Genomic DNA, 27,985 nt, shown 5'->3' with positions numbered 1-27,985 from the left:
TTCTGTGCGGAAGAAACAAAACGGTCGTTTCACAACAGGTTTATTTGGATAACTGACCAAAGGAGCCGCGTCTGTAACCAAGATGGAATTCACAGTATGTTGTTGCATTCACACTTAAAAAATATATCTCTATGTACAGGAATTTGCAAATTGATGTAAACATACATTACTTTCCAAGTACATTTCTCCCTTTCTCTCTGGAAGAAAAAGAACAAAGCCATCCAACAAGGCAACCCCTTCAAAATAAGATTAATACAAAGGACGTAAATATCTCTAAATCAAAACTGTGGTTCGTCTGACCTACTGGGTGTTGGGAAAAAACGTCACAGAATGAACGTGATGACAACAGTGTGACTTCAGATGGGACTGGACTATTTAAAATGGATTTTCCAGGAAAAATAGGCACTGATTTCTAGAAGGAAATTCACTCCTTACTGAAGCTATTTCTTGAGCCAATATGGCTGGTTAACGTTTCCATGAGTACAAAGAACCCAGTGCAGGACTCCACCAGCTGAGACCAAATGTGCGGTGGGATCGAGACTGGCGCTGCCCAGGCTACGCTGAAAGCCGCTGGCCCCATTCTCCAGATGTGGAGGACCAGCCCAATTTCATGTCAGCTCCGGTCCGTTTCTTCCCATACTGCAGCTCTCTAGCAATAGATAAGGTACCCTGCTGCTTACCCACTTAAACTACTCTTCAAGTTGGTTAGAAAAACATTTGTTAAAAAAACAAAGGGAAAAAAAAAGGCATCACGTTATCTCATCCAGGCTGCCCGCCCCAGCCCCCCAACGGGAGGCATGCCAGGTGGGGGGATGGGTGGGGGCACAGGTGGCTGTCCTCCTGGGGGGACAGCTGGAGGTGGGTAGCTAGCAGGTGGCAGGCCCAGGCCTGGAGGAGGGTGAGGGGGGACTGCGTGGGTGGGGGGCAGGCGTGGGGGCGGGGGTGGGAAGTTGGGGTTGTAGGTGGGGGGAGGCGGGGGATAGCCAGGAGTTGGGGGAGGAATGGCAGGTGGAGGGAAGGAGGCTGGGGGAGGGGGCACTGGTGGCGGGGGTGGGTTGGGGGGGTAGACATGGGGGTGGTAGGGCAGGTGAGCTGGCGGGCCGTAGGCTGGGGGCAGGGCGCCGTAGGAGGGGCCCTCGGTCTTCATCATGGACTGCAGGCTCTGGTAACCCTCTCCGGACATGTAGGAGCTGGTGGTAGACATCCCGGTCATGTAGCTGGAGGGTGGCGGCGGCGGCGGCCGGTGTGGCAGCGGTGGCGGCTGGTGCACGGGGGCTGGGTGGGCCGGAGGAGGAATCTGGACTTTGGGAAGGTCACTGGCATCCACGGGGCCCGGGGGCTCTGCCTCACCTAAGGGAGCTGAGAGGGGAGGCTTCCGGTCTGCAGAGAAGAGACAAGTTACTGCCTGGCCCTGGGCTGGCTCCTGGGTCTGCTTGTGCAGGGGACGTGTCCACTGATGACCTCAGGGTGGGGAAGGCCGCCCCGGAAGCCAGGAGCTCCACATAGCAGTTCTCGTGCTCTCCCCGACCCTCCCCCACTTTCTTGCCCCCATTATAGCACTGGCAGGGCTGCTGCTCTTCCCCCATGGCCAACTGCACAGAGAACAGCAAGCAGCCGTCCCCTCTGTGGCCGGTGCCTGATCCCATTGCAAAGGACCCCCTCCACGCAGCATGGCCGGGTCTCCCTCCCTTGGTCCTCACCACTCGGGCCAAGGCAGTGCCTGCAGTGCATGGAGCCCCCCTGCTAGTACAGATGGGAGCGGGGCCCTGTGCCTGCCTGTCTCTGCCTCTAGAGACCACGAGGCCGGGGCCGCGTCACCTCCCTGTCTGCAGCACCGGCAGCAAGCGCAGAGCCTGCGAGCTGGTCAAGTGAATGAGGCGACATTTAAAAAACACAATGAGCAAGTCTCTGACATTCCCGATGAAGCCACCAAAGGAGGAATTCTGGTTCGAGTTCACTAAGAGAAGGGACATCAGCCCCCAGTGCGTACTGTCAGGGAGCACTGCCAGGGAGCACTGCCGAGCTCTGGGGGGCTGCCCTCCCATGGCGCTTCCCAGCGCAGCCCCGCTCCCTCCGTCCGCAGCCTCCCTGCACACATTCCCCCTGCGATTCCCCTCTGCATTCACGACCAGACACCTGGACAAGGACACTGGAGACATCCCACCAGGGGAGGCCAATCACTGCGGAAGTGTGTTCTTTGGGTAATTCCTACGGCAGCCCAGAGTCAAAGACAAATCACAGGAGCCAAGATCTCAGGGTCCAGAGAACACAAGAAAGTGAGGGCCATGAAGGGGGTTTTGGGTCTCTTAGCACTTGGCCTCATGTGCTCCCTGGAGCTCGGAGCAGCCCCGGCTGCACAGACACAGATGTGTCACGTGCCCAGGGCGGCGCTGCGGTGTCTGCGGGACCCTCCCTGCTCTCGCCCCGTGCGTGAGGGCAGCGGTTCCGGCTGGCTAGCGCATCTCTCAGCACCAGCCACGGCCCTGGGGCCCGGCCTGAATGAACCAGCACGCCCAGCCAAGTCGGAAGGTCGGGTAAGCCTATGGAGAACTGTGTCTGGGCTCCAGGGCAGGGCCAGTGGCCTCTTAGTTCCGAAGCTGATGAAGGAACAGAGTGTGAACTGGAGGCCTGTGGACAAAGGGTCCACCACCTTGAATTCCTCCTGTGTCAGTCTAGGGCGCCTGGGTCCACGAACACGCTTGTCCATCTTTGAGATGTCACTTCCTGTCACACCGTGCCGCCGCCACAAGTCACCTGTTCACTCGCCTGTCCTCTGTAACCGAACCCGGAACAGTGGTCTGGGCAGGCACCTGCGTGCTCTTCTCCTCGCTCTGATGCCTGCCGCCACCCGCCGCCCTCTGAGACATCCCTGGGGAGGATGTGCCTCCTGCGCCTCATCAGGACCTGTGGCTCCCCGAACCACAGACCCCTGCTCCTCCTGAGTCTTCTTTTCCATCTGCCTCCCCTCGGCCACAGGCCCCTATGAAGCAGTGATGGGACCTTGCGGGAATGAGCCCCTGCGGCCTGGCGCACCGACCCCTCCGCTTCCACCTCCGCCTTCAGCACCTGCAGCTGCCAGACTCCACCGCGGCCCTTCCGGCTGCCGAGCAGGCTCCCACCACCTGCCACCAGTGCCTTCACCCCTCCTGCCAGCTTTGTGCATTCTGCGGGGCTCCCGACACCATGCTCAGGCCACCCCCGCCCCACAGTGTGCAGCTCTCCCTACCTTGGGCTTCCCAGGACCCCACACCCCTTCTCAGCCACACCCCTGGCACAGGGGATGCGGGTCCGTGCCTGCTTGTGGCGGAGACGCCACGGAAGTATAGAAATGACCCACTGTAGGTGTCTTTTTAAGCAGGCTTCATCCTAGACTGAGGACTATAGGATTTGTCCCAAAGTAGCAAATGATGCCCCTACTTTCCCCAATCTTCTCAAGTGCTAGGACTGACCATAAGCAGAAAGAAAGAGAATGCGTGGTACCTCTGCCACAGGCACGTGGCGAGCCCCTGGGTGAGGCAGGCTGGCCCAGCAATGCTCAGAACACACACGACTCCTGCCCACCCCACGGCCTGCTCCATCCTCCAGAGCGCTGTCCCAGGAAGAGAATGCTACATCCCTCACAGGGCTTCTCCTCCAGGCTTACGTGGCACCAAGGAAGCTTCCTGGTTCCCTGAGTCCGGGTGGGAACTCCTCACGCTTTATTCTCCGCTCGACTCCGAGCAATTGCTCCTTCCTCCAAATGCCCCCGGACGGCACCCCGCCCCCAGGAAGCAGAGCGAGGGAGACTGGGGTCTAAGACCCACAGCGATCCTGCCGGGTCAATGTTCCTAAGTTGCCAGGGCTTTGTCTTCCTGAAGCTGATTCTACATTTATCCTGCGTAGCTTAGCCCTTCTACACATGACAGGCCAGAGAATATCCAGATATACCTGGAATTTATAACATCCTCAAAAGATCTGGTTTGTGAAAGACAAACACACACCATTTTTTGAAAGATACTTGGTCACTATCTTCTTTTAAAATTTTGGCTTACCAAGTCTCCCTTCGGTGGACTTGTCCCAGGCCTCCCCAAGTCAGCCCTCTGGAAGAGCAGACGGGAAGGCCGGCCTCCCACACTGCTTTGAGCAGCCACTCACCTGGAGGAGGGTGGGCCGGAGGCAACGGAGGGTGAGCGGTCTCCATCTTGGGGATTTTAGGTGGCGGTGGTTCTAAAAAAGGAAAAGGATATTGACAAACTTACTTCTTCATGAGAATAAACGTGGCATAGAAGACAAAAAGGAAGAAGAAAAAGGGAAATGTGCCATTCAGAAGTGTCTTTGGGGAAACAGAACCAATGTAACCAAGGCTTCAGCAAAGTGAGGGAGGCCTCAGCCTAACCGTGAGCTGCGAATCCTTTCACCAGAACCAAACAAGTCTAACACACATCCTCCAGCCCAAATAATCAGGCCGCTGGCTTCTCACAGCTCTTTCCACATCTACCCAACTCCCTTGCGGACGGTCCTGGACAAGGCCTTCCAACAAGGAGAGAAGCAGAGCACCATCTCAGTTATGGGGAGTATGTCTGTCCGTCTGTCTACCGGGTCTACAGGATTAGAGCACAGCCCTATCACCCAGCCCCGAGGGCTCACGGGAGAAGCCACCACCTTTGTATTCTTCATTGTGCACACTTTAAGTCTATTTTCTTCCTCACAGACACATGCTCCCGATGGCAGCATGTCAGAAGCAGGACATTAAGGACGCCAGGAGAGACCCAGAGGCTGCAGGCCACCAGCACCCACAGCGACAACACTAAGCCAGGCTATACCAAGCCCAGTAGCTGGGGTTTATGAGGGTAGGGAGCAGGGAAGGCACACCTCATGGAAAAAGAACTCTCGTCTTTGTGCTAGCTTGTATGTTTTGATGCTTTCTTCCAGAAGCTCACATTATTCTGGCTTCTACACTGTTCTGAGGGGATTCTGCTCTAGCGTCGCTGAGCCTGTCCTGCTTCCTGTTCCAAACAGGCCAAATATTCAAAGTTCGGGGATATGTCTGTATTCGCTTTCTGGGGGATCAAGTCCCCTCTCCTCTAGGTGGATAAACTGTAAATCTATGCCTCAAGCTGCTCTCTCTCCTAGAGCCGTGGACCTGACTTCTGAGCTCCACCCAGCAGCTCACATGACGCCTTCCCCACCTCTGCTGTGACTGCCGTCACTGTCACATCAGATGCCTACCTGCGACCCTGCCCTCCAGCCAAGCTGAAGCTGTCTAGATCAGTGCTGCCCCCAAAGAGAAGAGCCACACTTGTGATTTTAAATTTTCTGGGAGTCACCTTAAAAAAGATGTGAATTAATTTAATATTTAACCTAATGTATAAAAATTTGATCACTGCAGTGTGTAATCAACATAAATATTCATCAGTAAGAGTTTTTACACTTCTTTTCTTAGTAACGCTTAGAAATTTGGTGTGTATTTTGCACAAAGGGCACACCATGATTTGGGATGGCTACACTTCCAGGGCCCGAAAGCCACCTGCAGCTAGTCACACAGGGCAGACAGCCTGCTCAAGGTCCTACCTGCAGGCTGTGTCCACACCCTCCGTTTGCGGGCCCCAGGCCGTTACCCTGACTGCCCTCACCACGTCTCACTCAGAGACCTGCGAGCGCCTCCGCATTCCCAACCATCTGTCCTATAACTGCCGCCAGCAAATTTTTTAAAATGAACTCAGACTTTGCCATTCTCCTGCTCAAACATCTTCAGTGGCTCCCGCTGCCTATGCAAACATCCACACTCCCCCACATGGACTCTGGCTCCAGTCTGGTTCCAGTCACACTTTAAGTCCCCGCAGAGCTCCTCGCTTTTACCTCTTCATAGAGTAAGACCTCCTGCCCACCTGTCCCGCTCCTGTGCCCACGTGCATCCTTCCACTTACAGGCTCAACCCCCCAGCTCAGCCCCAGGTGCTCAAAGGCCCGTCTTCCTCCAAGGTCGCCACTGGCTTGTTTCTGCCTTATACCGCACACCAGCTCAGCTCAGTTTATATCCACATGGCAAGCAGCACAGCCCGATCTTGGGTCTCACACTTACTTTCTGCCCAGATGGAGCAGAAGAAAAATTCACCTGTACTGAACTCAGCACTTCCCCAAAGACCCTGAGAGAAATGTAGCTTTATTGTAACTTGGAGATCTCACAACAGTTCAATAAATCATTCACTGAACTCCCACCCTGGAACTAAGCAAAAGAGAAACAGAAATGAGTAAACACTGTCCTGTCTTCCAAGAGTTCAGCACATCAGGGCCCAAGACACATGGACAAATGCTTCTAAATTTCTGTTCTGTGATCTTCTAGATTTTACTTGCCCTTTCCATTTGTTTCCGATGTAGAAACAAATTAACCAACTTTGGGCTCTACAAAAAAACCCCAAACCTAAACCTAAGCTGTATTTAAAAGAGGTCTGGCCCACATAAGCAGCAGGGCTGGCACACAGGGTGGTTCTCTGGGCACCAGCATTGCCTGTCACTGCCATCCTGTCCACCCCCCACTCTGCCACTTGGTGTTCAAGATGGGGACCCCAGGCCCCCATCAGTCTACTGCGGTGGGCTGAACCAAACCTCCAGTAAGGAATGCTGCTGCATCCCCGCTCCCTCGCTCGTGGCCACATGTGTACACAGGCTGCGAAGTACACTTTTATCGCTGCTCCTGTTTTTTGATAACTTTGGTCCGAATACAATCTGAACACACAGGGCACTTTTTCTGGCAGGCAGGGTGAAGTTTTGGATGGACCATAATGATAAATTTTAAGGGCAATCTAAATCTTGCAGAAATGTTAACTAAGAATCTGAAGTTTTGATAAACGGACATAGAAACTAAAAAAGCCCCCTTAGAACGGGAAGTTACCTGCTGCTTTGTTCTCTTCTTTGGGAGAAACGACCTGTTACAAGAGATAATACACGCGTGTCAACCAAGACTGGGGGCACAGGGAGGACGAACAGATGACCCAGGACCGAACGGACTCACAGCAACAGCCGCTCCGGCTCCACGCCAGAACCAGCTCCGGCTTAGGGCCGCAGGGCAGAGACCCCTGAGAAACCACCCTCTGCTTCCTCCCTCCTTCCCTTTCCCGGGTCTGATGGGACCCCCGAGGATTTCCAACAGTGGCTTCCGACCAACACTAAGTTTCAGGGCCTCTAATGTGCTGGCCTAAATTCGATCAGTGGTTTGCTGACATGTGTTTGTCCCTCATGGTCTCTCCTACTGGCTGGGCTGTTGCTGGGGGAAGAAACTTCCACAAACTCTCCATATCACTCAGAGCACCAAACAGAAAAGCCAGAGAGACTGGAGAGACTGATGTTAGCAGGTAGCACACAGATGTGATACCCTGCCGGTTAGTGGGACACGCATGCACACACGCAAACACGCACACAAACACGCAGGCAGTGATGGCTGGAGGGGGATGGAGCTCTCCTCGGCTGCCTGTGCCCCGCCCCCCCTCTGACCGCAGTTCTCAGGCTCCTTGTGGATGCGCAGCCAGAAGGAGAGGTCGGGGTGCCCCTGGCTCAGTGTCCTGTATGAGTCCTCAGAAGATCAGAAGAGGGGCTGTGCTCGGTTGTGGGGTTGGCCACTCCCCCACCCCGGAGAGCCGGTTGCTCCCGGGGCCGCCTGGCCCACTCACCACGGCTCGCTTCGCTGGGCGGGGAGGACTGGGCTGTGGGGACGGCTTCTTGGGCTGTGGGGCCTGTTGCGGCGGGGGCTGTGGGGCAGGCGGCTGTGCATCCTTCTGCTGTGGTGGGGGCGGGTCGGAGCCTTGAGGCGGCTGGGGCGGTGGCACTTGTGGCACTTGTGGTGTAGACTGGAGAGGTGGGGGCTGCTGCAGCTGGTGGGGTGTGTGATGAGGCATCTGTTGTTTTCCTTGTGAGTACAGATCCAGGATTTGGTGGCAGATGTCTGAATGGTGGACAACAATTACATTTGTCACAAATTCATCTGCCTAGGGAAAAATCAGCCCATTTCCCTTTCAGCTAGGATTCCCCTACAGGGACCAATGAGAGGGGATCACCTCTGCAATTCTCCCAAACTCTGCTGTGCACAGTGTGGGCAGAGCAGGTGTTAGGAGAGAACTGAACTAATAAAGGTGCTTCTGAAGAATGGCTTACATTTACCTATGTGGGGAATTCCCTTCCTGGGACTTGAGGCTGACAGAGAAGGATCCCCCAAACGTGGAAGCCCCTTAGGAAAGTCCAGCATGCCAGTACCTTCCAGAACATCCACAGGGACATCCTGCACAAACTGCTCCCACCATCTCCTATACATGGGTTTGGAGGTCCATTCTTGTATTTCGAATTTGCACAAACGTCCTGCGAGATACATCACTGCCACTGCTATAATCTCTGGTTCCCACTGCAGTGACAAGGTCGTGCAGAGACTAGTTCAACAAGAAAAAGAGGTGACGTGACTTGGAGCAAACAGCTATGTTATCCAATGAATGGAGAGCAGATGCCACACGTAATGTCGGTTTGCTCACTCCTCTCTAAATGACCACATAAAGAATTAGAAATAAAAGCAGCAAGTTTTAAGTCTTCTAAAGGTACCAAAATAAGTTACTGGCCCACTCACCACTCACCAGTTACTAATACGTTCTTTGAAGAATCAGAATGCTAGTACGTTAAAAAATTGCTGTACCACAAAATACAAATGAACAAGCTTATGTCCGTTAAACTTGAAATCCTCGTCACTGAACTGTGATTTCAGATGACAGCAGCTCCACGCAGAGGCCTTCTGTCCGCACACACCACCTCATTGGACCCCTGGCTCTAAGAACAGCAAGGCTCTAAAACCATTTACAAGGCATTCTATTTGTGCAGAACCAAACGGGTTCTAAGTATTTAGCTGTCACAATTCTCTGGTGTTCTGGACTATGTTTTAAACTGGGGATGACATTTTTGCTTCTTCTATCCAGACATGGCCATGCATCCCTCTGCTGGGAAGCCAAATTCCCGGACGCTGGCCCCATCTCTGCCATTAGCTGGCCCTTCAGGCTGGGTGAGTCAGAGTCCTTGACACAGAGTCCTTGACACAAACTAGGGAGCCTGGATCCAATCAGCCATACAGTCCCTGCCTATTTTAAGAACTACAGTTAGATCGACACTTGAACACACGTACCTGTCATTTACAAATGTCCATGCCATTTGAACCAACTTTTGAATTTTGTTTTTATCACCTAGAAACAGGAAGAAAAAGGCAAATTAGTAGTGATAGCAACAGTGAGAAAGTGCATAAAAAGCAGCATTTAGTTCAAACCCACGCTGCGCTCCGCACCGCCCCAACACACAGCAAAGGGCTGCTGCCTGGGAACAGAGGGCACACGGGTGGGTCTGAGTTCTGTCTACTCTCTTCCCACACGACCTGCGCCGAACCACCGTTTATGGGAAGCCTGCTCCAAGGCAGATTTTATTAGGCTATTTAAAAAACTCTGACTCATTTTCCTGCCTCCTATCACTTGGCAACTGAATCGCAGAATCTGTCTGTAGCTGACAGGAAGCGGTACTAACAGTTACAGTAATACCGGGCTGTCTGGGAGCCTGATGTCCCAGGCGCGCACACGCACACTCACAGACCCAGCTCTTCTGCTTTCGAACTCTTTTGAGAAGCATGATCTGAACGCCATCAAATCATAAAGACTTGATTTCACAGTGAAAAGTTCTTTAAGTAACTTCTCCCCCTTACCTTTGAGTTGTTTTGCATATTTGAGGAGGAACTGGTACGGGTGTTCCACCTGTAGGTCAAACTTTATGGTCTGGAGTAGGATTCTCTCCAGGACCATCACTTCTTCCTAAAAATAAAATAACAACTGTTGGGATAGGATTTCCATCTCAGGTCTGAAGCCGCATTCGGCTTTCCCACTTCCTCTCTTCTAGCGCCGGCTGAGCATCTCTTTTTCATCCCTTCTCTCCTCGGCCCTCCCAGGCTTTCACCTTGCTCAGAGACAAAGAGAAATTCTGAAAAGAACTAAAAGGAGGAAGATGAAACAATCGAAGCTGGTTTTTTAAAAACACTGGAAACATTCTTAGGAATATTATATATAATCTCTAAAAGATTTTTTTAAAAAAAGATTTTATTTATTTGACAGACAGAGATCACAAGTAGGCAGAGAGGCAGGCAGAGAGAGAGGGGGAAGCAGGCTCCCCGCTGAGCACAGAGCCCGATGTGGGACTCGATCCCAGGACCCTGGGATCACGACCTGAGCCAAAAGCAGAGGCTTTAACCCACTGAGCCACCCAGGTGCCCCCAAAGATTCCAATAAATAAATTAATTAATTAATCAATCACTTTTAAAAGATTATTTATTTATTTATTTGACAGACAGAGATCACAAGTAGGCAGAGAGGCAGGCAGAGAGAGGAGGAAGCAGGCTCCCTGCTGAGCAGAGAGCCCGATGCAGGGCTCGATCCCAGGACCCTGGGATCATGACCTGAGCCGAAGGCAGAGGCTTTAACCCACTGAGCCACCCAGGCGCCCCCAAAAGATTTTATTTTTTAAAGTCATCTCTGCACCCAGGATGGGGCTCAAACCAAGAGTCATAGGCTCCCCCAACTGAGCTTGCCAGGCACCCTGGAAATGTCATTGTTCTGCATATACGAGCCCCTCTTTACAAAACAGACCTTCACTTTATAGACAATTTAACTTTAGTTTCTTTCCAGACTTCCATCAAAAACCACAATCCTTCAGGGATTTCTACTGAAAACTTAAAAGCAAACAAGCAATGACGATGAAGCAGATTCACGCAAACTCAGACTCAGTATCTGATACATCCATACATAGCACGTGTGTTTTTACAGAGTATGTCGTCACTTGCTCTTCTAGCAAACTACATTCTTAACCTGTCCATACACACAAAACCTTTTCTGACTACTCGTATGTTTGTCTCCTTCTGTCCGAGGATCAAAGGAATGTCATGTTTGGAAGGGAGGGTGTAATCATTACTCCTTGTTTCGCATGTCACCCCCCTACCTACTTTTTAAGTATAATTTTCCTTTTCCTGTTTCCAGAGGACAGTTTTTCTTCAGTCTTAATAATATCTTGCTTGGCTCTCACATGGGCTTTGGTGGAGGTTGGGGGCCAGCACCTGAGGGTCTACACGGGGTGGAGGCACTTGGTCCTTCCAGGAGTCACGAGAACGATGCCTGTCTCACATAGAAAAGGAGCTTCCTATACAGCACGGGTGGGACAAAGGCACTGAAATCAATCATTTTGGAAATGTCCCTGACAGTGGCAGCCACTACTTTGGTTCCAATAATGAACTTCATTTTTTTTATTTTTAGAGAGGGAAAGAGAGTGTTTGTGCATAAGTGCAGGGAGGGGCAGAGGGAAAGACGGAGTCTTAAGCAGGCTCCATGCTCAGCGAGGAGCTGATGCAGGGCTTGATCCCGCAACCCGGAGATCATGACCTGAGCTGAAATCAAGAGTTGGACGCCTAGCTGACTGAGCCAACCAGGCGCCCTTCCAATAATGAATTTCTTGATGGCACTGTCCCTGGGCACACAATGGGTGCAGTTGGTGTGGTGAACAGGCTGCACGTGGCCACGGTGCTTTTTGGAACAACACTTTCCTTCTTTTGTTGGTCATCTTGGCAGTAATGACTCGTGGCGGTCCCCCACACTTCATTTTGGTATTGTTTCACTTAGTGTCAGTCCAGAAGAAAAGGAAGCTATCAGTGTTCTGACTGGGAACTCATCAAGTCCTAGGACAATTTAGGGAAAATGGAGATTTTTAACTTTGAATCTTCTTATCAAATATTTATTTATTGGAATTTTTTCATTCCTTCAGTGCTTTTAAGTTCCTTCCCTCAGCTCCCATGTTTCCACAGTTTCTTACAAGGCTTCATTCCGGACATTTTATTTTACTGTTGCTGTTGTAAATGGAATCTCCCCTTTCACTGTGCTTGGGAACTAGTTAACACCCACAATTAGGTACCTCCTGAGCCCAGCCTCTGTGCAGCCTGGCCACACCCGGCACTGAAAGACAAGGGGCATCCCAGTCAATGCGGTCTGCGCTGACAATGACTTGTTTACACCTGGGAAGACAGGGCTTGGTAGAGGCCTGAAATCCCATCACCAACAGATGCACAAGTCCATTAACTTCAGAAAGAGAAGAGGATCCGGGAATGGCTTTCACACTGAGGTTGGCCTCACTTGACAGAACACAGACGGTTCTCTCAGATTAACTATTCCAAGCAGCATGGCAGGACAAAGGTTCTTCTACCCTAGCACTGCAAGCATTCTCTCAAGAAAGCTTTCTACCACCTCACAAATTTCCCCACAATATAAAACATCCTGCTAACCTTGGCGTGTTTTTGCCTGGTTTTGTCACCACCTGTTTCCCAGAAGTCTCACCATGACTTCTAAATTAGGAACAGCCTTTCACCAAGTGCACCTACAGGTTTGGAGGCTGTGGCCCATACAGTATTACAGGATAGCCCGAGGCCTGGCCTCCCTTTATGTTTCCCATATTCAAGTAATGGGGTAATGATAGGTCTGTGTGCAGCATCCTTCCTCGGGGAATCTGCCCTCAGCCCCACAACACTTGTCTGGGGGGACCTGTCCAGGTTCCCAGGTTGAACGCCCTCGCTACACTATTAAATAATCTTTTTATAGCATTCACCACAGCTCATAATCAGATAGTTATAGGATTATTTCATTAAAATCTATCTCAACTCCACTACAAAATGCTCAAGAATGGCAAAGGCCACGTCTATTTTGCCACCTCTTTTAGGTCTAGGGCCTCACACAGCGGCTGGAATAAGTATTTGCTGAACACACGAGAAATTAATATGATGGGGGGGGAACCACACAGTTGAAGCAAAGCTAATCAAGGCAAAAATGACCCACACGAGCCCCGATCTTCTTTTTCCTAACCGCTCGCACTGCCTCCCCACGTTCACGGGCCGGCTCACTCTCCTCTCAGGCAAAGGAGACCTCCTCCACGGCGGCTTCACTGCTCCCAGGTCCAGGGTACTTTCGTGTGGCCTTGTACTCCAGATCGTTTCTGGGGAGACTGTGCATGATAGGGAAGAGGGGCAGGTTTCAAAGCCCCTTCGTCCACTTGGGACAGGCTAGGTCCTGCTGTAAAGGTCTGAACCGCACGGCCATCCCCCTTCCCAACCTCTGGGGCCCTGGAGCCGCAGGCCCTCTAGCTCACTCTGTATGACCAGGCCCTAGTTTCTGCGTCTGAAAGTGGAGCGGGCGGGTAAAGGCTGAAGTCAGAGGGGCTTCTCCAAAGGCACCGAGCGTGCTGCACGTGCCCGTGACGCATTCCCACAGCGGTCTGCTATGGCGTCAGAATCAGACACCCACAGGGAACCGATGGTTACATTACTTCTATTAAACTGCATTTTGATCATTGTTAGCAAGAATTCCTAACAGACTCACATTTTCATAAACAGGTGAACAGATTTATAAATCGGTACAAGGAACAGAGTTAGGCATATGGACAATACTTATAGAGTTGTTAGTACTCATCGCAGCCACAATATATGCAAAAGCATTCTGAGCCTCTGTAACCTCCTTGAAGCAAGGAGAATGAACATGTGTTAATACACACACCTATCAGCACTGCTCGGCAGACAGCGGTGTCTACTGTGGCGGGCAACAGCAGCGCGGTAGGAAAAGCAGGAGCGGACGGCGTCGGACCTCCCTGCCCTGGTCAGGTCTGCCCTACCTGCGCCTTTGAGTTTCTCATCGTTCAACAAGCAGCTGCTGAGTGCCCACCCTGCCCAGCCTCTGTGCCAGGCGCCAGGCAAAACAGACATGGTCTTCGCTCTCTCAGATCTTACAGTCGACAAGCGGGCAGTTCTCGGCACAATTATCTGATTAACATCTACCCCACCACCAGCTGCAATCACTGTTGTGAAACATGACGCACAGGAGCCGAAGGGTTACAATGGGGGGACCCTGGCAAGAGTCAAGGATGGAGGAAAGCTGCCCCTGGGCTCTGACACTGGCCTTCTTACACCTAATGACAGTATGTGTACAGCTATCTCAGTGCCATCTCCTGACGCTGTCAGGGACTGTGGGGAAGGGACAGGATGGATGGTATGTTCAACAGCGGTGTCTCGGTGTCTGAAAATAGCAGCAAATGTTAATATTTGCCAATATTCTTAGAAAGCAAAAAGACACACAGCATAGGCAGACCCAAGTGCATGTCCATCTATCATGTGTACTTTCTGCCTGCCCAGAGGCTGGCTGGAGACTGGGCCCCTGCCATCATTGCTGAACTGAAGAAACCAAACCACTTCTGGATCTAGGAGAGCCAGTGGTCATGAGGGGACTTTTGTGCATATCCAATGTGCTCTGGCCCCCCCAAAGTACCCAGCACGGTGCATTAGCAAGTGCTTTAAATGTAGGCCCATTATCTTCCTCCCTCTGACAGAAGCAAGCATGAGCACCCTCTGCATAGGGCCCCAGGGCTCAGGGGAATGGCAGATCCAGGGGCCACACAAGGAACTTTACCACAATGCCGCTACGAGAAATCAAGATTTGAAGGCAAGAAGTTAAGATTCTTACCTTTGGGTCATCTCCAAACTGGCCAAACTGCACATCATTTAATAAACTACGAGCTGTTTTGATGATATCTTTACATTTTTTTGGCGTTTCTTCTACTTTCCCAGCCAGAAAGAGACAACAGGCTCCCGTCACCTAAAATGGAGACAGAATCTCTTGAGATATTGTTAACAAAACTCACAGAGAAATAGAAGCAAGAATTTTTGGCCTTCCCCATTTGACTTCATAAATTATTTTAAATCTAATTTTTTAAAGAAAACAACACGTAAACAAAGTAGATGCCAGGAAGGAGAAGACTCACAGGAACAAACTGTCATTTTATATCACAGTCTTAAAGATAATGGCTCCCTGAATAGTGAGCTTGGCTGCAGAGAAAGAGCACAACGAATGCGTGTCCTGTGGGACCCATCTGGACAGCACTGCCCACACTTGCTCCCCCTGCTGCGGCGGCCCGGACCCCCACGCCGGCCCTACACCGCCGGCCTCTCGCTGCGCGGCTTCTGGCTGTTCTCCGCCTGCGCCAGCCTCCTCGGCACGCCCCTGTCCACGGGACCCTGAGCGCAGTGGGCGTCAGACGCTGCGCGGGGCAGCAAGCTGATTCTGCTACAGGCTCCTTCCTCTAGAACTTCACAAACTAGTATGGCAGACGTACACAAAACTCGGTAAAACTGTAAGAGGAAGGATCTCCAACAGACCAATTTCCCGGTAAGACTTCTGTTGTCTTCCTCCTGAAATCCTTCGATACCTTCCCAGTCTACCTACTAAGGTCGGATTTCCCTGGTCCAGCTTCCAAGGCTCACTACGGGCGGCTCCATCTTCCCTCGCCACCGTTCGCCTCCTGCCAGGCGGACCCCTGGCTGGGCCGACACTGAACAGCATCCTGCTGTCGAGGCTCACGCCAGCTGCTGTTGGACTAACTGCTCTGCCCCATTTCAGCACGTCTACGCCCTACTTGCAGTCAAGGCTTACCTAACTGCCGGCAACTTCTCACTGGCGTTTCCCCCTAATCCCTCTAAAATGTAATTAACCTCTCCTTTGAACGCGCCAACCTTCCTTCCTTCCCTCTCCTGTGGCTTCACTACTGACCGTGTGTTCTGTACATGTCATACTATGCGTGCTGGCTACAGGTTCCCTGTCTGACTCTCCAAAGAGTACGAGACATACAACGTTTTTAAGGAGTAACTGAAGAATGAGTGATACAGCATAAAGAACTTCTCTTCCATCTTAGCCTTTTTTGGGGTGTGTGTGTGTGTGTGTTAATTATAAGCCCAAATTTATCTTGTGAAAGGTAAGAAGGAAGTAAATCCCACACAAAGTACAATATGATTATGGTCCACAGTGGCCTAAATAAAAAAAGATTTAAATATAGTTAATTGGAAAAAAACAAAAAACTCCCAACTTGATTGCTTATAGATAGCACGTATTATATAAAAATAAATACCTTCTGGGAAAATAGAATAAAAAGAGACTACTATAACCAGTCCACTAAACTGTGAAAATAATAACATGTGATAGAAAATTATAATAAAACTCAAACACTTACATATCTTGGGAATTGCTTGAAGGAATGAAACATATAGAAGCGATGAAAATAAATTATTCCAGTTGCCAGAGTATCATAGTGACTGTTGTTCTGGTTAAGTACTTTACCAAGAATTTTTATTGGTTATGTTTTTAGTTAAAAGTAGAAAAATAAAGACAAATAATAAAAACAAACTCAGTGTTAAAGTACATACTACCTGTGGCCAAGTGGGCCGAGGGGGATCTTAGGGTGTCAGACACAGCTATCGTCAAGCTGAAGTTTATACTTACAACAAGGCCGGGCTTCACCTTCCTTTAGGTACCATTTCTACTATAGTCACTGGGCCCGGTGGCCATTCACTCAACGGCTAACTCTACACATTTAAATGATGAATGGCAAACAGAAAACCCCTGAAGAGCCAAGTAAATGAGAAGTAACATTTAAATAAAAATATTTAAGGACACCTGGGTGGCTCAGTCGTTACGTGTCTGTCTTCGGCTCAGGACATGATCCCAGGATCCTGGGACAGAGCCCACACTGGGCTCCCAGCTCTGCAGGAGGCCTGCTTTACCCTCTCCCACTCCCCCTGCTTGTGTTCCCTCTCTGGCTGGCTGTCTCTATCAAATAAATAAAATCTTAATAAATAAATAAAAATTGAAGAACTGTTTCAGTACAGAGACAGTACTATATACTTTGTCTATAATATCTAATTTAATTCTTGGTGGTGGTGCGGTGGGGAGCCTGTCTATAACACATTCCAGGGAGACTCAGGATACAGTCCCAAGCGTGTGCCCACATCGAAGATGAACCGAGCACCCTCTCGGCGGTAGCGGGCCTCAGTGGCCGGATCGAGTCCTTCCAGCTGTGAGGGTGTGTGAGCCAAGTCTTTCTTATCCCAGTACCAACATGGTTTTGTGTGGTCCAGGTTTGCTGAGGTTACTGAAGGGCTTGAGTTTTCTTTATTCTCCTTCATTTATTGAAGTAGACTTGTTCTTTCCAAAAGATTTTCTGAAAATGTTAGAACCCTAAAAGAGAAGCAACAGCAAAGCAGGAAAGGAACTTTTCATATTAAACAATCCTGATTATTATAAACAGTCTGCAGTCACAGATTATACTTAATTTTGGAACAAAATTTCCCAGAGAGGCAACACTACTGAGTGACTGATAGAGAAGCCCAGGTTCACCTCCAAAGCCAACTTAACACCTAAGTGACCCACACCATAATAAATTCCAAATTTCATGGTAGCTTATAAGGAAAAGCATTTCTGTCTCATGTACCTTTCTGCCTTTCTTCAGTAGCTCCAATCCCCTCAACACTGGTCTAGTTCTGTTCTTCAGTAAAATCTGGGCCTGTCTTACCCCACTAAAAAGACTTAGGCTTTAAAATTATCCATCTCTTCCATTTACCACCCAATCAAAATTCTGCTTTTTTGGTTTACTTCATTTCACTTAGAAAAGCCACCCGAGGGGCGCCTGGGTGCTCAGTCATTAAGCATCTGCTTTCTCAGGTCATGGTCTCAGGTCCTGGGATGGAGCCCCACATCAGGCTCCCTGCTTGGCGGGAAGCCTGCTTTTCCCCCTGCTTGTGTTCTCTCTCTCGCTGTGTCTCTCTCTGTCAAATAAATAAAATCTTTAAAAAAGAAAAAGAAAAAGAAAGCCACCAGATTGGATGATTTCAGATCTGCATGAATCAGTGAACTGAGCAGCACAACTCAGGTATGGGTGCAGGGATTCTGAGGGAGCGGGAGGAAAGAGGTGGCCCACAAGGGAAGGAGGAGTTCCTTTAGTATGTTCTAGCTTTCTCATCCTCTTTTTCTCTAAAAGTGTCAGCTGGGGTGCCTGGGTGGCTCAGTGGATTAAGCGTCCGACTCTTGCTTTTATCTTAGGTAGTGATCTTGGGTCATGAGATCGAGCTCTGTGTCTGGCTCCATGCTCAGCAGAGAGTCTGCTTGAGATTCTCTTTCTCTTTCTGTCCCTCATCCAGCTTGTGTGCACACATGCGTGTGCGCTCTCGTGCATGCAAATGGGTAAATCTTAAAAAAAAAAAAAAAAAAAAAAGGGACCCATTGAGAAAAGAAAAGAAAAAATAAGGACTTTCATCAACAGGCTACTGGAATATGTAAACTGTAAATGTGATCAGAGAATAGCAATCTTGAAATAGGCCAGTGGAAGGATTTTAGAGGCCATTAGATCCAGGTTGGTCCGCTCAGCAAGAACGTATCTGTTCCCTACCTTGGGTCTGGGCCAGAGGCATCAGTTAATCTGGAAGCCTAACCTCTTCTGTGTGCTCCCTCATTTCTGCCTCATTTCAGCAGGTTGAGTACATCCCTCCTCTTCCTTGTACTTGGGAACCCTAAAAATCTGATTGTTCCCCCAAAAGGAAGAAATTAAGTTTAAGGAGAAGTACAATCTTCTTCAACTAACATGTACTTGTGTGTGTGACAGAACTGGGCAATGACTGGGGGTTGAGGGGGGTCAGTTAGCCTAGGTAAATATGCAAAGGGCACAGAGAGTTGATCAGTACATATGAAGAGTTCACAGTCAGATGTCATACTGGGATACACTTCTCAACTCGTAGCTGGCAGAAAATCTAAAAGCGTGACTACTCTGTTGGCAAGGCCAGGGAGAAGCAGGCAATCTCATATAGCGCTGGTGGGAACACAAAATGCACCAACTCTCACAGAGGGGAATTTGGCACTACTTAACAAACTTGCATAAGCGTTTGCTCTTTTACTTAGTAATCCCACTTCGAAGAATCCACTCTGGAAATACCATTACAAGTATGAAACAACATATGCACAAGATTCTTCACAAAAATGTCATTTATAATAGCAAAAACTGTAAACAACCCAAATGTCCCTCAATACGGCACTGGCTGAATAAAATACAGTTAACATCAACACTAATGGTGTACCAGGCAGGTATTAAGAGACTGAAAAGGATCTTTCTTTAAGTACTGGTAAGGAAACATTTCCAGGAGCAGCCAGACACAAGACAGTGTAGAGAGTATACATGTAAGAAAAGAGAAGAAATTAGAATAAATATCTCTATTTTTTTTTTTAACTCATTACAAAGAAAAGATTACTCTAGGGAACAGAGAAGAACAGAATGGAAGAGTACTTCTCTGGGTATACATTTTTAGACAGTTTTGACTTTTTAAGGTATCTTTTATTTGAAAATAATTATAGATTTACAGAAGAGCTGTAAAGACAGGAAAGAATTCTTGTATACCCTTCACTCTGTTCCCTCCAATGTTAGTATCTTAAGCAGCCATAGTACATTTACCACAACTACGACATTAATTTTGGTACATTATCAACTACAGCCTTGATGCAAACTTTGAGTTTTTCCAAAAATCCCTTTTCCATTCCGGGATCTAATCCAGGATGCCACACAGCATTTAGGAGCTGTATTAGCATCTTCTGGTAAGAGTTTCTCAGTCTTTCCTGGTTTTTCATGAGCTCACCAGTTCTGAAGAGAACCTAGGGTGACTGAACTGTCTCTGGTTTAGGTCTGTCTGACGTTTCCCAGGAACAGCCTGGAGTTCCGAGGAAGACTGGCACAGATCTGAAGTGCCCGTCACCTCACCTCACATCCCCCTGCTGATATGAAGTTGGGGTTGTGCCCAGTTTCTCACTGTAAGCCACTGCTTTCTCCTTATTGCCATTTTTGATTCCTTACAAATGAATCATAAGATCTAGCCCGGCCTAGAGGGCAGGGAATTAGGCTACATCTCCTGGAAGGAGGGGTATCAAAGAATGTGGGGACACAGACTATCATTACCACAGTAATTAGTAAGCATTTTAGAGAAAACATTTTGCAATGCAAAATACTAAGCAAATTACCTGTTTTTCTTAAAGTTTTGCCTATTAATTTTAGCATCCCTTGGAGGATCTTGCCTGCAACAATTACCACGGTGCTCTAATGATGCCTGCCTTTCTATTTCCTTTCGTACTTCAACATTATTTGGTTTCTTTTTAAAGAAAGATCTGTTCCTTCTCCCTCATTTATTTATTCAATCATTTACTTATATTAGTATGGACTCAATACTATCTGTTTCATTCTTTGAGTTATAATCCAGTATGGTCATTATTTATTTTGCTGCCCAAACAATTCCAGCTACAGCCCCTGGAAGCAGCTCTTACAGGCTGGGTTAGGAGTCCTTCTGCAACTTTGTTTTCAAATCATGTAAATACTGAACATATTCTTGAACTTAACTAAAAAGAAAAAAGCAAACCCTAAAACTCAAAATAAACCCAGTGTATAACAAATTGGAAACAAAACCACCAGAAAATCATCGTAATTCCTGATCTCGTTCCATCCTAAGTGAGATATATTCTAAGGACTAAAGAACTGCAAAGAAATCCTAAACTTTCCCGTAAGTATGTGTGTGTGTGTGTGTGTGTGTGTGTGTGTCTATTGTAGGATAAAGCAAAGATATATAAATGTTAATGTTGTTAGGAATCAAGATTTTCAGCTCAAAGGAAACATATATGCACAAGATCAAAGGTTAAGGGATAATCTGTAAGGTCAAATATTAATTGAAAATATCACAATAAATCATGGCTAAAATACACACACACACACACACACACAGATAGCGATATCTATATCTATATCTTAGCCCTGTCCACTGGAAGTATCTAGAAGCAATGACACTCCCATAGTCAGAAACACATCAGGGCCCACATCTTGTTACCCTCTAAAAGGAACCACGTCTCTGCTCTCCTTTCTGGTTCGGGGTAGGGGTCTGCCTGGGATGAGTTCAGAATAATGGAAGCTTACGGAAAGACACAGGAGTCAGCCATCAGCTCTCACTGGACAAACTCAGGGAATGTGAATATTAAAAAGAAAAACTGCAAGGATTGATTGTAAAAGATCCAAGAGTCTTCTTTGCTAGCACTGGTATTAGTTATTGTGGAAAAAAGTACCTTTACCTCAACAAAAACAATCAAGCTTGGCAAATATCAACCACCTGTGGATTCTTACCTCCAGAAAGCTCAAGCTATATCCAAACAAGCTACCTTGGTTAAACCTAACTTCTAGTTTACCGTAAATGCTGGGAGTAGAAGAACAAGTTAAATGGCACAAGGAAACTATTAGTCACATCCAGAAATGGGACACGACCACATGACTGACCTGGTCGGTTCAAAAGAGTCATGAAAAAGCAAGAAGATGGGAGGAACTGTCCTAGATCTGGAAAGACTACAGAAGCGTAATGTTCAAACTTATATGTGAATCTTGATTGGATCCTTATTTTTTAAAGAAAAAAGAAAGCTATAAAAGGAATTTTGAACAAGTAGGGAAATTTTAATATGGACTGTATATTAGAGGCTATTAGGGACTGTTAACTTTCTCAGGTGTAATAATGATATTGTGATTATATACAAAAATGACTGTTCTCAGGCCGGATGAAGTATTTAGGGGTAAAGTATCATGTCTGCAATTTACTCACAAAAAGTTCAGCGACAACGCAGGCCTGCACAGTAAAGGTAGTAAAGCCTGACCAGGTTTCTGGTCTAGACCACAGGTAAACAAGGAGTCCCTGTACTCTTCTTTCCCTTCATAAAAAGTGGGAGAGACTCAGGTCAGACGGCTTACCAGACCAGGTCCTCCTTATCCCCTCTGGATCAGACTCTCTCAGCAGCCAAAGAATGCTTGCTTATGAATTTATAAATTCAAACAATGTGTAACTGCATTACATTTTACAGAAAGAAAATTTTAAGTGTATGGTTTACTAATGTTCACAAAGTGAACACAATTGTGTAACACCATCCTGCTGAGAAGCAGAATACTGCCAACACCCCGGGCATTCTCTTTACTTCTCTTCTAATCCCGGGTCCCCCAAAGATAACCACTATCTTGATGTCTATTCCCAGCAACTAGTCTTGCAGGTTTCTGAAAGACTGTGGAATGGCAGGGTATCACTCTGTCTCAACTGTTTCCTTTCGATCAACATTATGTTTACCCTCATTGCATAAAGCACACCATTCATTCATTCTGATTTTCAAGGGCAATTTGTTCCCCAAGGACATTTGTCAATATCTGGAGACAGTTTTGGTTGTCATAACTAGGGAGTTGCCGCAGGCATCCAGTGGGTAGAGGCCAGGAATGTTGCCAAACATTCTCCAAGGCAAGAAACAACCCTCCAAAAAGAATGAAATGATCCAAAATATCAAGTGTTGAAGTTGAGAAACTCTGTTGTACAGTATTCATTCTATGAATAAAACACAATTTACCTATCCATTCTACTGTGAATGAAGACTTAAGGTATTTCCAGTTTTTCATTATTAACAGTAACAAACATTCATGCACACTCTTGTGGAGCAGAAAGCAAGTGGCCAAGTGGCTTGAGGGAATCAACATCTCAAACTATCTGTAACTTATTCATAGTACACAAGTAGGGAATACTATGTTAGGATACATTAACCCAACAGTTCTGCATGTAGTTACTCATTCAACTATTTACTGAGTGTTTACTACAAGCCAGGCCTCAAAGACACAGCAGGAAATAAGAGGCAAGGTCTCTGCCCTACCACAAGTTTATGCTGTCGTGGTAGAAACAGAGAGAAAACAACTATGTTATTACTTGTCAGGGAGTAGCAAGTGCCATGAAAAATAATAAGGTATGGTAAGGGGAGAGATGGATGAAGCAGAGGCTGTTTGGAGATTTGCAGGAAGAAAACCAGTTAGGAGACTCGAGCAGCTGTAGGAGAAATGATGAAGGCTTTGTCCTCACAAGATGGTGTTGAAGAAAAGAGGAAGCGCCACAACCGGCTGTGGGGCAAAAAAAGTGGCAAGAGATGATTTCAAGTTTGTTTGCCTGACGGAAAAGGTAATACTAAAAACACACACACACACACACACAAAAACGGGAAGAGAAAGAGTTAGCTTTGATGGTTTTGATGGGGGGACCTGGGGCAGGGAGAAGTCTGTTTCCAAAAATATTAGGTTTGAAGAACCCATAAGACATTTGTGTGGAAACACCCATCAGACAGATAAATGGGACCGTTGAAATCTGAAAGAACACATCTATTTGGGATTCATCTATATAGAGTCGACAACTAAAGTCATGATGACAGGTGGAGGGCTGGAGAGTGAACACAGATGGGTCTGGAACAGAACCGGAGAAAGCAGAAGAATCAGTAAAGGAAAGAAAGGAAAGGAATGGTCAAAGAGGTGGGAAATCTGCGACTTCAACTGCAAGAGAAACCAAGGGATACTGGCCATAAGCCAGATGTGGTAGTCAACAGTGACGATTGCTTAAAAAAATGTTAAAGAACCAAGAATTAAGGAAAGGTTACTTTGGTGATTAGTTTAGAGACAGTGAAAGTAATGGCCGCACAACTCTGTACTAAAGACCACTGACTTACACACTACTTCAAACAGGTGATTTGTATGGTATGTGAACCATCTCAATAATTATAGCAGAAATATACACATGCACAAATAGAATCTTTACAGAAGTGCAATGGGGGAGAAGGAAGACTCCAAGGGCAAGGAATGAATAGGCTATGAAACAGGTTATTCTTGTTTATTCAGCATAAAGTAGAAGGAAGAGTCTGAATCAAGAAGGGAAAGAGCCACTAGGTAGAGGCTGAATAAGCCACTGAGGGCTTCACTCGCTAAGGAATCATGGAAAGCATAGTTAAAAAAAAGTTAACCTTAGGAAGGAAGCTCTGAACCAGAGGGAAGGAAAAGTTTGAGGAAGATACTGGAAAAAACTCAGTTAAGGGGGAGGAAATAAATCATAAAACTCCACTGGGAAGTAGAGTGCCAAGTCACCCACTGAGACGACAGAGGCAGAGTGAGGATGAGGGCTGGGACCCAGTGCGGATGAAACATGGATGGAAGATAATCCCAGTCCCAGCAGATAAACCACAAACAGATTTCAAGCCTGTTGTGCCTGCTGTCAGTGGCCAAACCCCATGCTAATGATCCCGTGTAGGTGCCTTTAGACTCTGGGGCCAAACCAACCAATACCTGAGAGGAAGTGAAAATAAATGTACACAAACAGAATAAAAACAGCCCTCTGAATCATTCATCCCCTGAAAAAGTTCTTACATCAGTTCTATAGCACTGTTCCAGGTTACTCTTTATTTTTTCATGAGACCCTAAAGTTATAGGTTTTCTCATTAGCAGTTCATGATTACCATGAAAATGACAGAGAAGTTTATGAGCTCCACAAAGTAAAAATCTCTCAATAAACAAGTAGCGTGTCAAAGCATTTTGGCAACACTTTTCAGGAATGTGCTTTGGATGTATCATTTTACAAGATGAAAGAATAAATGCATTTTTAAATTTAAAATTATGGACACTTACAATTTGGAAACAACAGTGTAAGTCACTAATCAATCTTCTTACTTAGTACGGAAATTCTCTCTAAAGTAACAGTAATACGGGAAGGCTCCATAGCTCAGGGGTAGAGCACTACTCTTGTAAAATAACAGTAAAATTTGGTCACTAACCTTCATCTGGCCACTTTTATTAATGGGATGTTAATTGTTTAGCAGGCAGCCTATAGCACTGCACCTTAATTCTTGTATTTATCTTGTATTGATCTTTCTACCTTTCAACAATGCTCTGAAGCTCCTACCTTGCTCTCTAAGCCTTGAAAATACCTTTCCCTTATCTGATTGCCTTTTGAATATGTGAAGAGAATTTTTTCATTCCCTTCTCTTCTCCAGGGTAAACAAACATCTCCATTTTCTCAACATGGTTTTTAGTGTTTCAAGATAACCCCTAAACGTTAGCAACCAAAATGGAAAACAGCACTTTTTATATGATCTTCATAGCAAATGGGGGAAGGGAGTTACTAATATTCAGCACCATGTCCACTGTGTGCCCACTGAGACACAGCATGCCTGCAAGCTCTATTTTCTTATTCTCATAATTTATCGCGGAGAAAACAGAACTGAAGAGACAAGAAGCAACTTGCCTAATTCACAAAGGTCTTAAATGGCAGAGCCACAATTTGTCATTAGATCCTTCAATCTGGGGAAAGTCTACACTTCCCTTCCACATATGGAACATTACATCCTAGAATCCTTTTTTTCAAGGCAAGTCTTCCTTATCTCAAATTCATGTAATTGAGTTTCTGTAAATTCAACTTGGCAAATGCACATCTTATTAGTTTTGGTCTATTGTTTCAACTTTTAAGGATTCTTTATAGCTACAAGTTTTGGGTGCATTGATTATAGAAGCATGCCTCATATATTTTAAGTTGGTAATAAGAAAGCATAAGACCAGAGCCCTGTAGGTCATCTCTGAAGACCTCTCTTAAGGCTGACATCAAACCATTAATCAACATTTTGGGTTCAGTAATTGGAAAGGATATAAATCTATCCAAAAAGGCCTTACCCAGGGCACATTTATCTCTTGTGCCTACTAGGAAAGAAAGAGAGATTACGTTCAAGATCCTAAAGAAAATTGAATGGATCCGTGTCTAACAATCCCTCATTCACCACCAGGGTACAGTAAACTTCTAAGAAAAGTAATTAGATGCCAGTTTGAGGGAATCAGCTCTCCTCTCCTAAGTATTCACAAACTCTTTTTGCTCTCCCCAAAATAATCCCCCAAATTTTAACAAGTTCTAGCACCCAAGAGCCATCCATCTAACTGTTCTCTGCAAACACTGAGACATTTACCAGACTCTGGTCTTCTCACTAACTGTGTTTTTTTGATTCCTCAAAACCTATGAATAACAATTTTACAATTTTACCTGCGAATACTCTGGAATATAATTTATCTGACCCTAAAAATATGAACTGGATTTAACCCAGCTTAATATCTTTTTAAAAGATTTTATTTATTTATTTGACAGACAGAGATCACAAACAGGCAGAGAGAGAGAGAGGAGGAAGCAGGCTTCCCGCTGAGCAGAGAGCCCGATGTGGGGCTCGATCCCAGGACCCTGAGATCATGACCTGAGCTGAAGGCAGAGGCTTAACTCACTGAGCCACCCAGGTGCACCCCCCTCCCCCCCCCCCCCGCCCCAGCTTAATATTCTTTCTAATCTCCTAAATTACCTTGAACTTAATTCCTTTTGGTTGGTTGTCCTTACTCCGTTTTTAGAGAAAGCAAACAAAACGTTTTTCTTCCTCAGTGAACTCCATGCTTTTGAACATAATCTCCTGAAGTAAAGTAGTTAATTTAGTAGGCCAGAACCATGACCAGTCTTTTCTTCAGGACATTAAATTTCAGAAGTGGCATTTAAGGACCTTATTAGCAACTAGAACGTTTCTTTATTGCTTGTTGGCGCAAACTACATTTTCAAAATGAAACAAATGTTAAGTATATTTTATGCAAGAATCAACTAAAAAAAATCAACTAATATGTTTGAATAATGCATCCCAATATAATCAAAATGAGACAACAACCTCCCCCACTTAAAAGTAGGTATCAGTAGTTCTCACTGTGAAGAAAGTAAAATAATCCAGGATCACTCTTACATTTATACTCGAGATTATTTAACACGCAAGATCCCAAGGACACTAACGATCTTGACAAAATGTCTACCAATACCGGCACCACCACCGTCATCCAGCGATCCAGAAAACTTACTACAGCTCCCGCGGCGTTCTAGGTGCTCCCGGAGCTTTCGTTCTAACAACATCATGCCCACAAACCTGTAATGAGCGTCTGCAACTGAAAGGCACTAGGCTAGATACCTCTAAAGAGCGATTTAGAGCAAGACACACGAGCTTCATCAAGTTTCCCTTAAAAACACAGAAGACCACCCACCACTCTCGAGCAACTGCTCTTAGAAACCGAGCCTGAAGTCGGATGATTTAGCGAAGGCTCGGTGTACCTGGCGGTCCAAATTTAGGGAGCTCTACCCACCACGCTTTCGTGCTGGTGGTAGTCTAAGAGCTTCTCGACGAGCTCCGGACTTCGGCCTCAACTGGCTCAAGGACAGTTCCTTTATAACAAACCCAACCCAGGCAAGGATCGGTTAAGGGCCGCGTCTCGGCGAGAACGAATCTGAGCGCGGAAGTGCCTTTGCCTTATCCCCAGTCCCGCCCTGCTCCAGGGTCCTCCGGCTCCCAAAGTCGGAGCGCCCCGGATGCGGAATAATTCGCGAAGTCCCAGGCCTCAGCACCACAGGGACCCGCACGCGGCCGAAGAACTGGTGGGAAGCCGCGGGTGGTCCGCGCTAGCGCGGCTCCGAGCGTGCCTGCGCGTGCGGAAAGACCCCCGCCCCTCCTCCCCACCTGCTAGAACGTCCCCGAACCCTAGCCGCCCCTCAGTCCGAGGGTCGCTCTCTGTCGTGAGGGTCCGCGCCGGCCTCCCTGCCTCGCGCCCGAGCCTCAGACCCTCTCCCGAAGCCCGTCCCGCAGCCCCGCCGTCGCCCGCTAACTTCGATTTGCACGGGGGATAGCGGAGCGAGGCGGAATCCGAGAAAAGCGACTCTGCCAGTGGATGGAGGAAAGAGGTCATACCCTACTCCGACCTCCAAGGAAGCGGAGGGGAGCGGCGCCGCCCGCGGTCCGTCGGTCACTCACCCCTCGCCTCAGGCAAGCCCCTTAGCGACGTCTCTCCTCGCCGACTGTGGCCATTTTGGACATGGAATGTCGGGGAAGCACGTCATCGCGCTGCGTCCGCGTCGAAAAACAAGCGACCGGGCGCAGCCCCGCCCCGCCCCCCCCAACGGTTCGGCTAGGCTTCCTCCCCAGCCATTGGGCCTGCGGGCCAGAGCGGTCTCGGCCCCCCCGCCCCCGCCAGCTTCGGGGCCACAATTGGCTGGGCTGCACCCATTCCAGGCGCTGATTGGGGAACGGGCGGCTCAGGCCCCGCCTCCCGTATCTAAGTTCCGTTAGCATGTTCGGTTGCTCCCGAATTCCCTCTCGCCCCGGGGGGCGGGACCGACAGGTTGGACCCCTTGACTGGCTCCTCCTCCGGCCCGCGGCGACCGCAGACCCGCGGGGAGGGGCCTG

The 27,985-nt window shown here is 47.7% G+C and overlaps 1 protein-coding gene across 3 annotated transcripts; it reads right to left on the bottom strand.

Annotated features, from left to right (window-relative positions):
* Window positions 1-27: 27 nt before the first annotated feature.
* CCNK (cyclin K) lies at window positions 28-27,670 on the bottom strand. Of its 3 annotated transcripts, XM_004754866.3 has the most exons (12): window positions 27,554-27,641; window positions 26,078-26,182; window positions 16,826-17,074; window positions 16,071-16,152; window positions 14,531-14,662; window positions 9,697-9,802; window positions 9,133-9,190; window positions 8,226-8,395; window positions 7,646-7,917; window positions 6,871-6,904; window positions 4,135-4,206; window positions 28-1,380 (listed from the first exon to the last, which is right to left on the bottom strand). In XM_004754866.3, the coding sequence occupies exons 3-12, from the start codon at window positions 17,020-17,022 to the stop codon at window positions 755-757; spliced, it is 1,749 nt and encodes a 582-aa protein (XP_004754923.3). In that variant the 5' UTR covers window positions 17,023-17,074; window positions 26,078-26,182; window positions 27,554-27,641; the 3' UTR covers window positions 28-754. The 3 variants fall into 3 exon arrangements, with proteins under 3 accessions (XP_004754923.3, XP_044929451.1, XP_044929455.1); XM_045073516.1 differs by lacking the exon at window positions 26,078-26,182 and having other exon boundaries at window positions 27,554-27,670; XM_045073520.1 differs by lacking the exon at window positions 26,078-26,182 and having other exon boundaries at window positions 27,491-27,621.
* Window positions 27,671-27,985: the final 315 nt, after the last annotated feature.

Source organism: Mustela putorius, unplaced genomic scaffold, assembly GCF_011764305.1.
Source record: "Mustela putorius furo isolate JIRA1106 unplaced genomic scaffold, ASM1176430v1.1 tig00000129_pilon_pilon_pilon, whole genome shotgun sequence".
Taxonomy (NCBI): Eukaryota; Metazoa; Chordata; class Mammalia; order Carnivora; family Mustelidae; genus Mustela; species Mustela putorius.
This window is presented reverse-complemented; position numbering and strand designations above follow the sequence as displayed.